At 47.0% G+C, this 13,486-nt stretch overlaps 1 protein-coding gene across 1 annotated transcript in view; it reads left to right on the top strand.

Annotated features, from left to right (window-relative positions):
- LOC119387271 (oxytocin receptor) overlaps nucleotides 1-12,854 on the top strand; it is a 51,421-nt gene extending 38,567 nt beyond the window's left edge. Inside the window, exon 2 of the mRNA XM_037654609.1 lies at nucleotides 10,991-12,854. Within this exon, the coding sequence (XP_037510537.1) occupies nucleotides 11,433-12,662 (1,230 nt within the window). The 5' untranslated portion in view covers nucleotides 10,991-11,432 and the 3' untranslated portion in view covers nucleotides 12,663-12,854. The remainder of the gene's footprint in view (nucleotides 1-10,990) is intronic.
- Nucleotides 12,855-13,486: the final 632 nt, after the last annotated feature.

Below are 13,486 nucleotides of genomic sequence, written 5' to 3' on the forward strand. Positions count from 1 at the left end.
ACTCTGCCAAATAAAAGGGGTTCGGGGTTTCCAGGGCGAATGCCTGTGCAAACTAGCCGCAAATAAAAGGGGTTCGGAGATTCTTGTTTAGCCTGACATGGGATGCATAATTAAGCCACGGGTCGGGAGCGAGGCGCATTTTTCCCATGGAAAGACAATGGCACAAAGAGCACACGCACTGTTGAGTCGCTTTTCTGTTTGAGGCAGTAAAGTAAGCGCAAACGTCAGAATGAAGCTCGCGCGCTCCAGACTTCACACACACACACACACACACACACACACACACACACACACACACACACACACACACACACACACACACACACACACACACACACACACACACACACACACACACACACACACACACACACACACACACACACACACACACACACACACACACACACACACACACACACACACACACACACACACACACACACACACACACACACACACACACACACACACACACACACACACACACACACACACACACACACACACACACACACACACACACACACACACACACACACACACACACACACACACACACACACACACACACACACACACACACACACACACACACACACACACACACACACACACAAAAAGACAGCCGCTTCACCACGCATGTCTGAAACTTTAGAGACGGCGAAAGGACCCTGGAATCAAAATTAAATAACAAACTAAATGTGGTTAAGAACGCGGGAAGACGGAAAGAAAAGAGATCCTTAAGAAAATTCTACAGGGACACGTCCGCGAATGTTAATAAACAGCACAGTTTTTTTTTCCAAAGTTCATATTTGCCCCCATTTCATCTGCGTGGGATGCAGTTGCGTGCGCAGCTATTTTTTTGAATGTGACGTGACAATAAGTTTAGTTGTGTTACTTCAACTCTTTCATGTTTTTTTTTTTCCTGTCCTTGCCTCCAGGAGCGCCGCGCACGTCGCACTGATTGTCTCACGGTTTCGCAAAACCGGAAGTTATAACGCCGCAAAATTTAGGAAGCCGCGAGTGCAAAGCACGTTAAACTCGGTGCCGAGAAAGAAGCGAGGAGTCGACGCAGGTTTGTTTACGTTCCGCGTGGCGTCGCAGCTGCAAGCGTGGCGTGCAAAATGAAACTTGAAACGTGAGTACATCAACGGGAGGTACGTAGAGTCTACGCACATAAGTAGACTTTTCATTGGTTATTGTTGTGCAAGTGCGCTGAACTCGCACCCACCTTTATGATGTTTCATCCATTTTGCTTGCTTGTAAAGCGTTGCAATATAAACCGGAAATCGCGCCATTAAGCGTGTGTTCATACCAGTGAAACGAACATCACATTTCAATGTTTCTCTGTACATAAGACAGTAGGCGTAGATGAAGAATAGATTAAAATCTTCATAAATCATCTCCGCTGGTTATGAATCACAGCTCGCGTACAGCACATTCCGTAACTTTCGCAGTCCCTGCACAAAACGGGGCTTACGCGCCTATATATAGATTAAATTTCTTCGCGAGGTTTTGCCTGCCAAAGCAATCCAAGAGGAAGGAAAAAAAAAAAAGCCTTCATATTTCAAGGTAGTATTTTTTGTGATTTGCATAATGAGTGTCGCACATGACGACATTTAGAGACACCGTATTGCAATTTCGCTGGAGGAAAAACGTAAAAGGGCGCGAGGATGGAGGGAATATAAAAGATGACGACCGCGATATGGCGCGCGGTCGGCATACTGCGTAGCAAGGTTATATTAAACTGTAGTATTCGGCGTGGTTGCAATGTAAGGCGCCATCCAGAGAATTAAAAGCTGAAAACGTTGCCTTTCATGTGTACGGAAAGAAATGAAAAAAAAGGAAAAGGAGAAATGAAAGCCAACATACCATCGTCTATCTTCGTTGTCTCCTTAGGTGGGCAGATAAATAGAGAACTAAACTCGAATGAAACGTGATATGCGGTAACGGCGTTGCCAGCAAGAGAAAAAAAAATCTGTATTGTTGCGTTTGCGAGCACAAAAACAGCACGATCTCATATACGTCAAAGAACAAAAGCTACCTTTATTCATGAAAGAGCACACCTCTGTCATAAATAACAAATGAATGACACAGACAATAGGGATAAATGTCCTACGTGAGGGTATCATCAAATGACAGGACAGAGAGGTATAGGGAAGTTTTGACGCCATGGTTTTACAGCAAAGCTGTTACGGTCAAGGTTCGCCGTGTGTCGTAGGTAGAAAACTACCGTCATCATCAGCCAAGCACGCGGTCAATGACCGCCCACGCATTCTGTACAGTTGGTTAACAAGAGACTCTGACCCAGCCATGCGCGACTTCGTACAAGCTACGTAATTTTTTTTTTACAGCGAAAGCTGTTATGAGATCATTTCACCGGTCGTTTTTGGCACCGTAGTTGTCCGCCGCTACCACCGCCGGTGTCCGTAACCAATATCTCTGGAAATAAAAAAAAAAGGAATAAGAAAAAATTGCAGGATCGAGCGAGGTTCGAACCTGGTCCCTCTGCGTGGGAGCCTAGTATTCAACCTCTGAGCCATGCCGGTGCTTGAAACTGCTTTGCAAAAAGGTCTATACAGGCTTCATGTCGGGAAGGAACCACATTAGCATATGCAATATTAGCGTGGTAGAAGAGTAAATAAGCACCAAGCGTCGCACAACACGAATTCTGTAACCAGGCGTCACACAATGCGAATTGCGCAACGAGTAGGTTGTTGAATGCTTCCAACCCATTACAAAGGGCTCTGCCATAATTCTTCATCGCCATCAGGCACAGCACAACAAAGTGCGCATAATGCCTTACATGCGTTCAGCAGGTCCCACGCTTTCCGTTGAATGACGGAAAAATGGGCGCAGTGCCTGCTGCCCTACTTCTAAAAAATTACAATGATTTATAGCGTAGTGGGTTCCTCGCAAGTGCACTTTTATTGGTTGCCAAGGAAGCCTATAAGCGCAGATCCATTTCCCCGGGGGTCCCAGTAAATTACAATGCTTTATAGCGTAGTGGGTTCCTCGCAAGTGCACTTGGATTGGTTGCCAAGGAAGCCCATGAGCGCATGATCCATTTCCTCGGGGTCTCAGTAAAGTTCTTCGCCCCCCCCCCCCCCGTCTCTCTCCCACGTCAACGTATGTTATACAGCATGATGGGAGCGGGAAATAGCGAGCGGGCGTCACCCAATGCAAATTACATAACTGGTGGGCCGTTTTTAAAAGCTTCCAACCCATTACAAAAGGCTGAGCCATAATTCTTCATCGTCATCAGTCGTCGCATCAACAAAGTGCACATGATGCCTTACAGATGTGTAGCTGGTGCCTCGCTTCTCCGCAGAATGACGAATAATGGCTTAGTAGGTGCTTCCCAACTTCACAAAAATTGTGGATTTATGGCGTAGTGGGTACCTTTCTAGTCTACTTGTATTGTAGCCCCAAGAGAGCTTACAACGGGCTATAGAAACGCCGCTCTTCCAGATTTCGCTGTGACTGTGCTGCGGTTTCAGCGCAGGCCTGGCGTTTTTTCGGTGGTATGACGCAGAACGTCTGGTTTTTAGCAGTATTCCAGTAGTGTTAAGGACACTCGTATAGGTTTACTGCGTCCAGTGATGTTCTAGTCTTCTTAGGACGGGAGCAATGCCACGCGCGACAAGAAAAAGATTTATACGCAGCTTCAACTGACTTAACGGAGCTGGCGTCGTCAGTTTTAGCTTGGCCATGGCCCAACATTCCAAAAAGAATGCGAGACCCTCAGATTTCCCAGGATGGTTATCAGGCGGTCATCCTCTACACACCACCTGCTTCGCTCCCGCGAAACTACGCCTTTAACTCTTATGCATAACGTTAAGCGCAGTACTGAATTGACGAGGACGGGACAGGGAGTGACACACACACACATGCGCTAACTTTCAACAATGATTTATTGTGAGCTGGATCACTGCATAAATACATGAAAATTGCTGACATCAGGCATGCGCAAATGTGAAGGATCTAGGAATGACAATCCTTTTCTGGACAATGATAATGAAGGTGCGCTGACACAATCTTGGCCTAACTCGTGTATGGTGGCTGTTTCAACTATCAACCGCGTGGTCTCATCTTTGTGCGTGCGTACGACAGAGCACTCATGAAAAGCAGGCGAACACCCACACGTGCTGCAATGCGCGGTTAACAAACCATCGCCACCCTTCTTTACATTATTTTTGTGTTCTCTAAGCCTGTCGGCAAGGCAGCGCCCCGTCTGCCCCACGTAGAATTTCCCACACGAAAGGGGGAGCTTGTACACGAACCCTTCTTTGCATTCCACGTGGCGAACTCTGTGATTTTTTACGCAGCCGCGCGCTTTGTGAGAAGTTGGGTTACTGAGCCTGCACAACTTTCCCGATTGTGTCAGCGCACCTTCATTATCATTGTCCAGAAAAAAATTGTCATTCCTAGATCCTTCATATTTGCGCATGTCTAATGTCCGCAATTTTCATGTATTTATGCAGTGATCCGGCTCACAATAAATCATTGTTGAAAGTTAGCGCTTGTGTGTGTGTGTCACTCCCTGTCCCGTCCTCGTCAATTCAGTACTGCGCTTAACGTTATGCATATGTCGCACCACCAAGGCCAAAGACCCAGCCTTGCCTTTAACTCTACTCCTGACTACCCACCTTCACCCTCTCCACGTCGCTACCCTTTCTCTACCAGGCTCAACTCGCTACACTACGCTTCCCTCTCACCTACTTAGCTTTACCCACGCTCTCCCTCTTGTAAGGCTTCGCTTTCGCAACTTGACTAGAAAATGCGGACTACGGATGCCCAGAGATTTACCTAAGCTTTAAACAGCTCTGCTGTTCAAAGAAAAGTGGCAGCGCGCGCGCACCTTCTGTCGGTTAGATTTCACTTGCGCTCCTTAAATTAACGCCCCCGTGCTCTAGCGCCAGCGCCTCCGTCGTAGTGCACTTTTACGTTCCCCCTTAGCAAACTTGCAAAGTGGTGCCTGTTTAGACGTTGTCATATTAGACACGCATTATGCAAATCAGAAAAAAAGCTATCTTGACATACGAAAGCTTTTTTTTCTTTCCTCTTGGATTGCCGTGGGAGGCAACACTTCACAAAGAAATTAAATCCAGGCACGTAAGTCCGCTTCGCGCAGGGACTGCGAAGGTTACTTATGAAATGTGTTGTCCACGAGCAGTCTTTCATAACCTGCGGAGATGATTTATCAAAATGTTAATCTATTGTTCATCTAAGCCTACAGTGGTATATACAAAGTACACTGAAATGTAATGTTCGTTTCACTGGTGTGAACACACGCTAACTGGCGCGATTTCCGGTTTATATCGCAACGCTTTACAAGCAACGAGAATGGATGGGATGTCATAAGGGTGAGTGCGACTTCAGCGCACCTACAAAACGGTAACCATTGAGAAGATTACAATCCTCACTTTGTTCCCTTCACTACCACTGTCATTCAATCTCTGCTGCGCTCGCTCCCTCTGATCCTCCTTTATGTCAGTAATTCTCTCGGCTACAATGACTAGGACGACGAGAAAGCCATGAACGGGCGCGTAAAAGCTGCTTTCTAAACAAAGACACGAGTAAGCCGTACCATTCGCTAGTGGGCACGCAGAGTTTAGAATGTCGTGCTAAAAAATGCGCGATCGCATGCCTCCCGCGTTTAATTCGATTGAAGTGGCACGCGGCACGGACGAGCTCCGCTGCAGAGGTTCAAATTTCATTAGCGCATTGTGCCTTGAACAGGACGACGCTCTGATTGCATTAGGAAAAGTAGCGGACTGCATATAGCTCGCAAGATTTAGACTCTACTGTTTATAACATTTGATCCAACTGACTATATGCGCAAAAAGGTATTGTAAGGGAGAAAAAATATATATGTGAGAGAAACGAGCGTACCACTTACATCGCACACCTTAAAATAAAGAAAAGAAGCGCATCTTTTTTTCCCTCGAATTTTGAAGTACACGCTTTGGGTCAGTGTGATTCATTTACCCCCGGATATTGTAAAACGTCCAGTGTCTCTGTGGGGTATGTCAGTCGCCAGCTAAGCTTCAAGAAGAATTATGTGACGCGACAATTGTTCGAGGGCCCATTAGTTTTAATACAGCGTCGAATTAAGACAACCTTCTTGATAGAAGATCGTCTTAATTCGTGAACGCAGAGTTTAGAATGCTGCGCGCCATACAGTGCAGTACCCCGCCGTGCCCTCCATAGTAAGCGCACCGATGCCACAATTCTCGATGTGCCACATGAAAGCGCGCACGCACTGCGCAACGCCAACGTCGAGCGATGGCGTACAGTGGTTAGCTGGCTTGGGTTCTGCGGGCATACATTGTCCCATGAGCGTGACCACAATCACAAGTGGCGGTGGTTCAAGCAGAGTTCTGTATTACAGCAATAGCTGTTACGCGTTTGTCCTCCTATAGTCGTTTTGATGTCCTCACGGCACCGGTGTCCATTGTTGACTGCCGCAATAATCCCAAAGCACCTTGAGATAAACTTGTTAGAAAAAAAAAGACTTTTATTAATCCCTATTTCACAGGAATGAGAAAGTGAAATGTACCTTCGTAAAAATAGTTGCAGCCTTGTTTGACATACGTACGAAAGACATGCGAGAGCATAAGTTTGCACAGCGTGTGTTGCCCTTGGGCCGGCATGACTGCCTTTAAAAGGGCCCTGCAACACGTTTCCAAGTAATCATCGAATGCCTTCATTAAAGGAGTTTATTGCCTCATGAATCGACTGTCGCGAAAACTTTTTAGAATCCGGCAAGTACGAGAGGAGTTGCAGGGATTTGCCGCATGCTTTAGGTGCTTTCTCTCTCCTTTCGTATTTGCGAGAGCGCTGAGAGTTGCGCAGGAGAGTGTGACAAAGGGGCAAGTAGCTACGTCCGTTCGTCAGCGCGCGTCGTGACCTTGAGCACTTGCTTTACTTTTTTCTTTAACCGCGCGGCTTACTTTCAGTGAGATTGTGAGTGAACGCGCGGGCACGTCGCGACATCCCACGGCGGCCGCAGTAGCTATGCAGCTCACGATGCTCAAATCAGCCGATGGCCGTGGACTTTGGGTTTATGGCGCGGCCATTTGGGTTTATGGCATCATTTGTCGAGAGAAGAGCGAGCAATTTCAGCCGCGAAGTGCACACTTACTTGCTGGATAGCGGTTGTCTTGCGGCTTCTTTTGGCGAGTGGCGTCCTGATAGCTATAGCGACACAGGTACGAGGATTTTTATCGTCGGTTGCTGAAGTGCTTTTGACATCCCAGTAATTTGCGACACGCTGAGCTTAAAGTATAAAAGAGGCACGGTTCGTATAGTGCCCGCCTGCTACACGCGGATGTGTTGTGCTTCCCGTTGGCGTGTCTTTCGTTAGTATGACGCGGTCGCTTTCGTGAAATTTGCCCGTCGTCGACAATGCCTTTCTGCGGCTCTTATCGCAGCAGCATGGTTATTTGGCGCCATAGCAAGCGACGCGTTAGGCGGCGCGCAAACACTGCTGCTATAGCGTTTAAACTGAGCTCCGTAGGAAACCGGGCTAATCCGACGCGGAAGAGGATCCGCATGCTGAAATCGCATCGTTACCGTAGGCCGCCACTGTAGAAAGCCCGGAGAAAGGACAAATGGCGCCATCTCGCGGGGAGGTTAGGAAAGCGGCCTGTTTTTTTTTGGTTTTTTTTTTCGTGACGTCCCTTCCATGATAATTGGTGTAAGAGAGAATTTTTCGTGGAGTTAACTATCGACTATTTTGCGGGTAGGTTTCGGTGTCGCCATAATGGGCTGTTAAGCTCACCCTTTTGTATTTTGTACAGCTAGACGAACAGCGCTACGGTGGACATGTACGCATGAAAACGATTGGGTTTGTGTATTCGACGTTTCCTGAGGTTATGAATTCACGACACGACATCAAAAAGAAATAGAACATTCGTTTAACAGCCTAAGGTGGCGGCGCCCGTACATCTTACGTAAAATCTTCTATAAAACACTTTATTTTTGAAGCAAGTTCAGCAGATCCCATGCCTCGTGGGAATCGGTGTCATGCGAAGCCGTCAGTGAGTTGTCTATGCTAGACGTAGGCGGCTAGCTAGCTAGCTAGCCAGCTAGATAGATAGATAGATAGATAGATAGATAGATAGATAGATAGATAGATAGATAGATAGATAGATAGATAGATAGATAGATAGATAGATAGATAGATAGATAGATAGATAGATAGATAGATAGATAGATAGATAGATAGATAGATAGATAGATAGATAGATAGATAGATAGATAGATAGATAGATAGATAGATAGATAGATAGATAGATAGAACGATAGAACGATAGAACATACTTCAACATTACTCTTAGCAATACGAGGTTAAACCATCCAAGATTACTGCGTATAATAACGCGCCGGTAATTGCACCACTGCTTTACATAATGATTTAAACCACAACTTTTTTTTCCTTCGGTGTATGGCGGTCGTACAGCTAAGGGTGATGAGGTGCCCTGACTATACGACGGCATTAGTGGAAATGACAGATTGAAAGCAAACCCAGCTTCTTCGAGCCTTCAAGGGGCTGTCTCAATTAACTCGTTTCACATGGGTAACCGATATACTAGAAAAGTTAACGAACATGCCACAAATGGAGCGCTTGTAAACAAGTGAAACACAAACCTGAGGTAAAAAGAAAAGATTATCCGCGCGATCTTGCGTATATGGTTTCACGGTGCCCCGAGATAAGGACGCCGCGCGCTTCGGGCTCGCTTGGTGGCGCAGAATTAATCTATGCGGTTGGCCGGGGCTCGATAGCGAAGCACTTGGGGACAGGGGTCGTTCAGTCGTTCAAGCAGACCGCGGGTTTCCAGTCTATTAACCTCGCAAGACTGGGATAACGTGCAGCCGCTTCTAGACGAGTGTAAGAGGAGTCGGTTAGTGTGACCTCATTGCAGCTGCGGCCTCGGCCCATTGATCAAGGCCAGAGCAGTGCTGATTAAACGTCCTGTCACCGCCGGCTTGTGAGCGATAAATCAGCCCAATCGTGAACATTGGTATGCTGCGCATGTTACTCGCGACCTCTGTATAATGGGGCTAGAGTGGCCGTGCCGCAGTCACGTACAATATTCAATCACTACTCCACTCGATCATTGCGCAGTGACCGTAGCGAAGCGCCAGCAGGAACGTTTGTTCCAGTGACGCAATTTCCGATATGCCTATGCTGCTGCTGCTGTCAATCGTTCAGCTTACTCGGCTTGTCAGCAAAGAGGTCTTTTTTATTTTTTTTGTTTTGTTTTACATTACCTTGCACGTGCAGCGCTTACGGTCAGCACTTTGCTTTGCCACGGCGTACAGCAGCCGTTAGGAAAAAGACACATCGAATAAAACCAGAGCCTTTGACGACGGCCGATAAAAACAGTACGCCTACTCGTTTGCTACTTCTTCAGTCGTCATTCAGGCCGACAAGCCTCCAGCCTCATCCATGTTCTCGCGAGAATATTACCGATGCGCATACAGGATGTAATGCAAAATTGCCGAATTGAGTGAAACTCTTATGGAGGATCATTAACGTTTTTTTTTTTTGTTTAGCAAAGATGCCCACTTGTTCATATATTTCAATCGTAACGCAGTAAGGAAAGTCAAGATTTGATTGCAAAAGCTGTAGTTAATAGCAGCAGAGCCGTAATGTGAAACGGTAGACACAAGAGACGAAGCTAATACGAAGGACGCTTCTATTTCATCAGGGGCCCCGGGGCGTTGGCGGTCATAAAAGCGAGTGTCGAAGAAGGATTTTATTTTTAAAAATATTTCTCACTACTCAGAATCACACATTACGTTGATCTTATTGCGACATGGGCATTCACATGAACACGAAGCCCAAGCGTTCATAATTAAGTGTTACGAGGCATGCTTCCATGTGCCACATGGGAACAATGAATTAATTGCCTTGGCTGTGTTGCGCTGTTCTGTCACGTGGATAAGCTTGAGCGAAATGTTTTAGCAATTATGGGCTTCCTTAAACGCAGTGGGTTGAAAATTAAAAGTTATTCTACCACGCTTTCAAAGCGTCTGCGTTTCTTGCATAAAACATGTTATTAAGGCATTGTTCGTCGAAGAGTTGGCGTTCGAAATCTCGATGAAAATTAACTTAGAGAACCAATAGAGCTAGAGCAGTGAAGCTTGGTCTACATGTAAGGAATGTCAAGTGTTGTGTGGGCAAAGCTGAAAGCATGCGGTGCATTTATGTAATTAGGTCTGCCACGAATAATTACCACTAAAAGTGATCGCTGTTTGCAGATGTGTGCATTTTTTTTAGGCACCTTAGTTTAGATTTTTCAGGTGTATCAAAAATTTAACTTAGGAATGAAATATGTCCGAGTAATATGCTACACAAACTTAAAAGTTCAAGGCGATTTGAAGGCACTGCACAAAGATATATATCTAATAAGCGTCGACTTTGTTAACATTAAGGTAGTTGACGGTGTAGTAAATGGTCGGCACAAACGTACAGTACAATCAGAAAAAAGCGACAGATATTTTCGCTTGCAACGCCTGCCATGTAGTGCCTTTCGTGACCACGGAAACTTGAAAAAAACAAAACAAAAAGAACTTCAGGTAACTACTAAAATACTAAACAAAAGCAGGCAGAAGACATGTATCTAATCCTTAATATATTCTATGAAATTATGACCCTGGTCATAGAAGCCATTCACCTCGAACACCTTTCGCGCGTTTTAATGCTTTCGATGAATGACGTAAGATGCGCAAGTGCTTTCGTGTATAATTTGAAGATTCGATTTTCTTGGTTACCTTTTCTTCTCGACATTCATCTTTGACGACCAACTAATCGCAGGTGCTGAGATGATCAGATCACTGAGAAGGTTCGAGAACGTCATTTGCAGCATCATTGATTTAACAGACTTACTTAAAGTAAACGCTATAACTGTAATTCATTGTCGGTGTAGCCTCGAAAGCTTATCAATAAACGATCGTTTTTGATTGATTGTTTCAGATTCTTCCGGCAACTACCCAAGGGTCACCTACACTATTATGCTGGACATGACTTCGGGAAGTAAGAAAACGACCTGGTTGTCTAAGCATATGCTGTAAATGTCTAACGATGGAGCCAACAATAATGTCCGCCACTGCGTCGTTTACTTTTCACCAGAGAGGAACACTGGTCACAGGCGGCCTCCCACGCAGATACACGCGTCTCTTATCACCTGAGAAGTGTAAGTACGGTGTATCACGCAAGGCTACATCCGCCTGCAACCACCAAAATACTCCTTCTTCTAAGCACGGAAACTAAAATTTTCAATACGACGGAGCTTTCATTCACACTCGCGAACGCGTACAGGCCTAATGGCTCCGGCTTCACGGCCTTCGGTCATTCTGCGTCTGGCCTCAAAGGCAATGGGGCAAGACTCCGCCCTTGGGACGGCACCGTCGCCACCATGCCACCCGAGTTCGCAACATTACCCGGTTCTGACAACGAGACGACGCTGGCGGCGGCGACGACGCTCACGGCTGATGAAGATGTGTTCGGCCCTGTCTACACCAGCAATCTACGAATCGCCCTCATCGCCGTCATGCTAGTTCTGTCGCTCGTCGGAAACACGGCCGTGTGCTATCGTCTCCTGACATCACGGCGCCACAGGGTGTTCAAGGCTCAGGTACTGTTCCTAAACCTTGCCCTGGCAGACCTTCTCGTCACAGTGGTTACCATGAACTCGCAGCTGCTGTGGGAGATCATGGGGCGGGTCTGGATCGCTGGAGACGGGCCCTGCCGCGCATTCAAGGTGATGCAGACTTTCGCGCTCGTCTCCTCCACGTATATGCTCGTGGGCATCGCAGTGGACCGCCATTACGCCATCTGCAAGCCACTCGTTCTGGCGCCCAGGCCTCGCTCCGTGGCTGCGGTCTGCTGGCTGCTTTCTCTTCTCCCTTCCCTTCCCAACCTACTCGTGTTCCGGGTGGTCGTGGTACGGGACAAGTGCTACTGTGCCTCTGTTTTCTACATCTATCGTGATACCACCACCGTGGCGCGGCAAGTCTACATGGCGTTCGTGTTCACGCTCGTTTTCATCCTTCCGCTCTGCGCGCTGGTGGCACTCTACAGTAGTATCCTATTCAGGATGCGGAGGATGGTCGCGGCCAACACTAGAACGCCGGGAGGCATTCGCATAGCACTCACGACGACTCCAACGTCGAGGTCACCGCCAACGACGGCTGCTGTCAGCGAGACGTCAAACAGAAGCACGCTGCCTAGAGCGCGTCTGCGGACACTCAAGATGGCGGTGGTGATATTTGTGGCGTTCCTGGTGACAAACTTGCCGTACATGGTGCAAGAGGTGATACTGGCCTTCGCGCGAGACGTTTCGCTTGGACCCAACATGGTGGCCGTGTTCGGCGTCATCTCTGCCTCCAACAGTGCCGTCAACCCGTACGTGTACCTGGCCTTCAACGGTGGCGCGGCGGGCACCAGCTGCGACGCTCGCGTGCGCGGCTTATGGCGTAGGCTGACGTGCTCGTCGGGCTCGAAACGCACGACCATCGCGTTGCGCACCTCGTGTTCGACGTTGCCTACTCGTCGCCGTAAGCGACTAATAAAGGCGCAGGGCCCCCTGTCTGAGCAAAAGTGCAGAAGTAGCGGAAACATTGAAACGCCAGAGGAAAACATGTAAAGAACGAAGGCCGGTCACAGGTGGAATTGTTTTACTGCCAAAATACCAAATGTAAAGAGAACACAGCTATTTTCGGGTAGAGTTTCCCTAGCCCTCGCCTAATTTATTAAGAAATGCAGTGGGCTCAATGAGTGTCTTATTTGCCCGTAACAACTATTGCACAGTGACTGAACTCAACGGACATATTTCATGCGTTATTAGATGCATACCGCCTCGTGTGCTGCTGCTTTGAGCTGTACAGGTGGCGCACCCAACGGCGAACGGTGGCGAAAACTGGATGCGCGAGGCTCATAGAAACATTGGGCAAAGCATCCGTTACTCGTCATTGTCCTATTAATTTTTCCTTCTGATTTGATATTTCCACTACCGACGCTGCTACACTAGACAACCATGCCGTTTGTTGCGTTAACTGTTCTATATTTGTTTTAAAATGACGGGCCCGTTTTTTTTATGCGTGCGCGCGATGCACTGCGTACGTTTCTTACGTGCGTGCGTCTAAGTTGTTTGCGTGAGCTGTTAACACAGATGAAATAAAAACTGTTGCAATACGAAACAGCATTCTTGTTTTATTGAACACCCTAAACAGTAAAACAACAATGCATATTACGGTTGTATGCTTGCGTAAGAAACGCACAAGATACGCGCATTTTTATCTTCGCCCTGCACTTGTAGCACTCGACTGAACAGCTATATAATTATGCCAAGAAAACCGAAATCTTTACTTGCTAAACGTTTTAACAGGCGTCACACAGCTGCATAATGCGTGAAACTACTATAGAGCAAATGACCAACAAACATTCACACAGCCTTTTTCTATTTCAAAG

Source organism: Rhipicephalus sanguineus, chromosome 3, assembly GCF_013339695.2.
Source record: "Rhipicephalus sanguineus isolate Rsan-2018 chromosome 3, BIME_Rsan_1.4, whole genome shotgun sequence".
Lineage (NCBI taxonomy): Eukaryota > Metazoa > Arthropoda > Arachnida > Ixodida > Ixodidae > Rhipicephalus > Rhipicephalus sanguineus.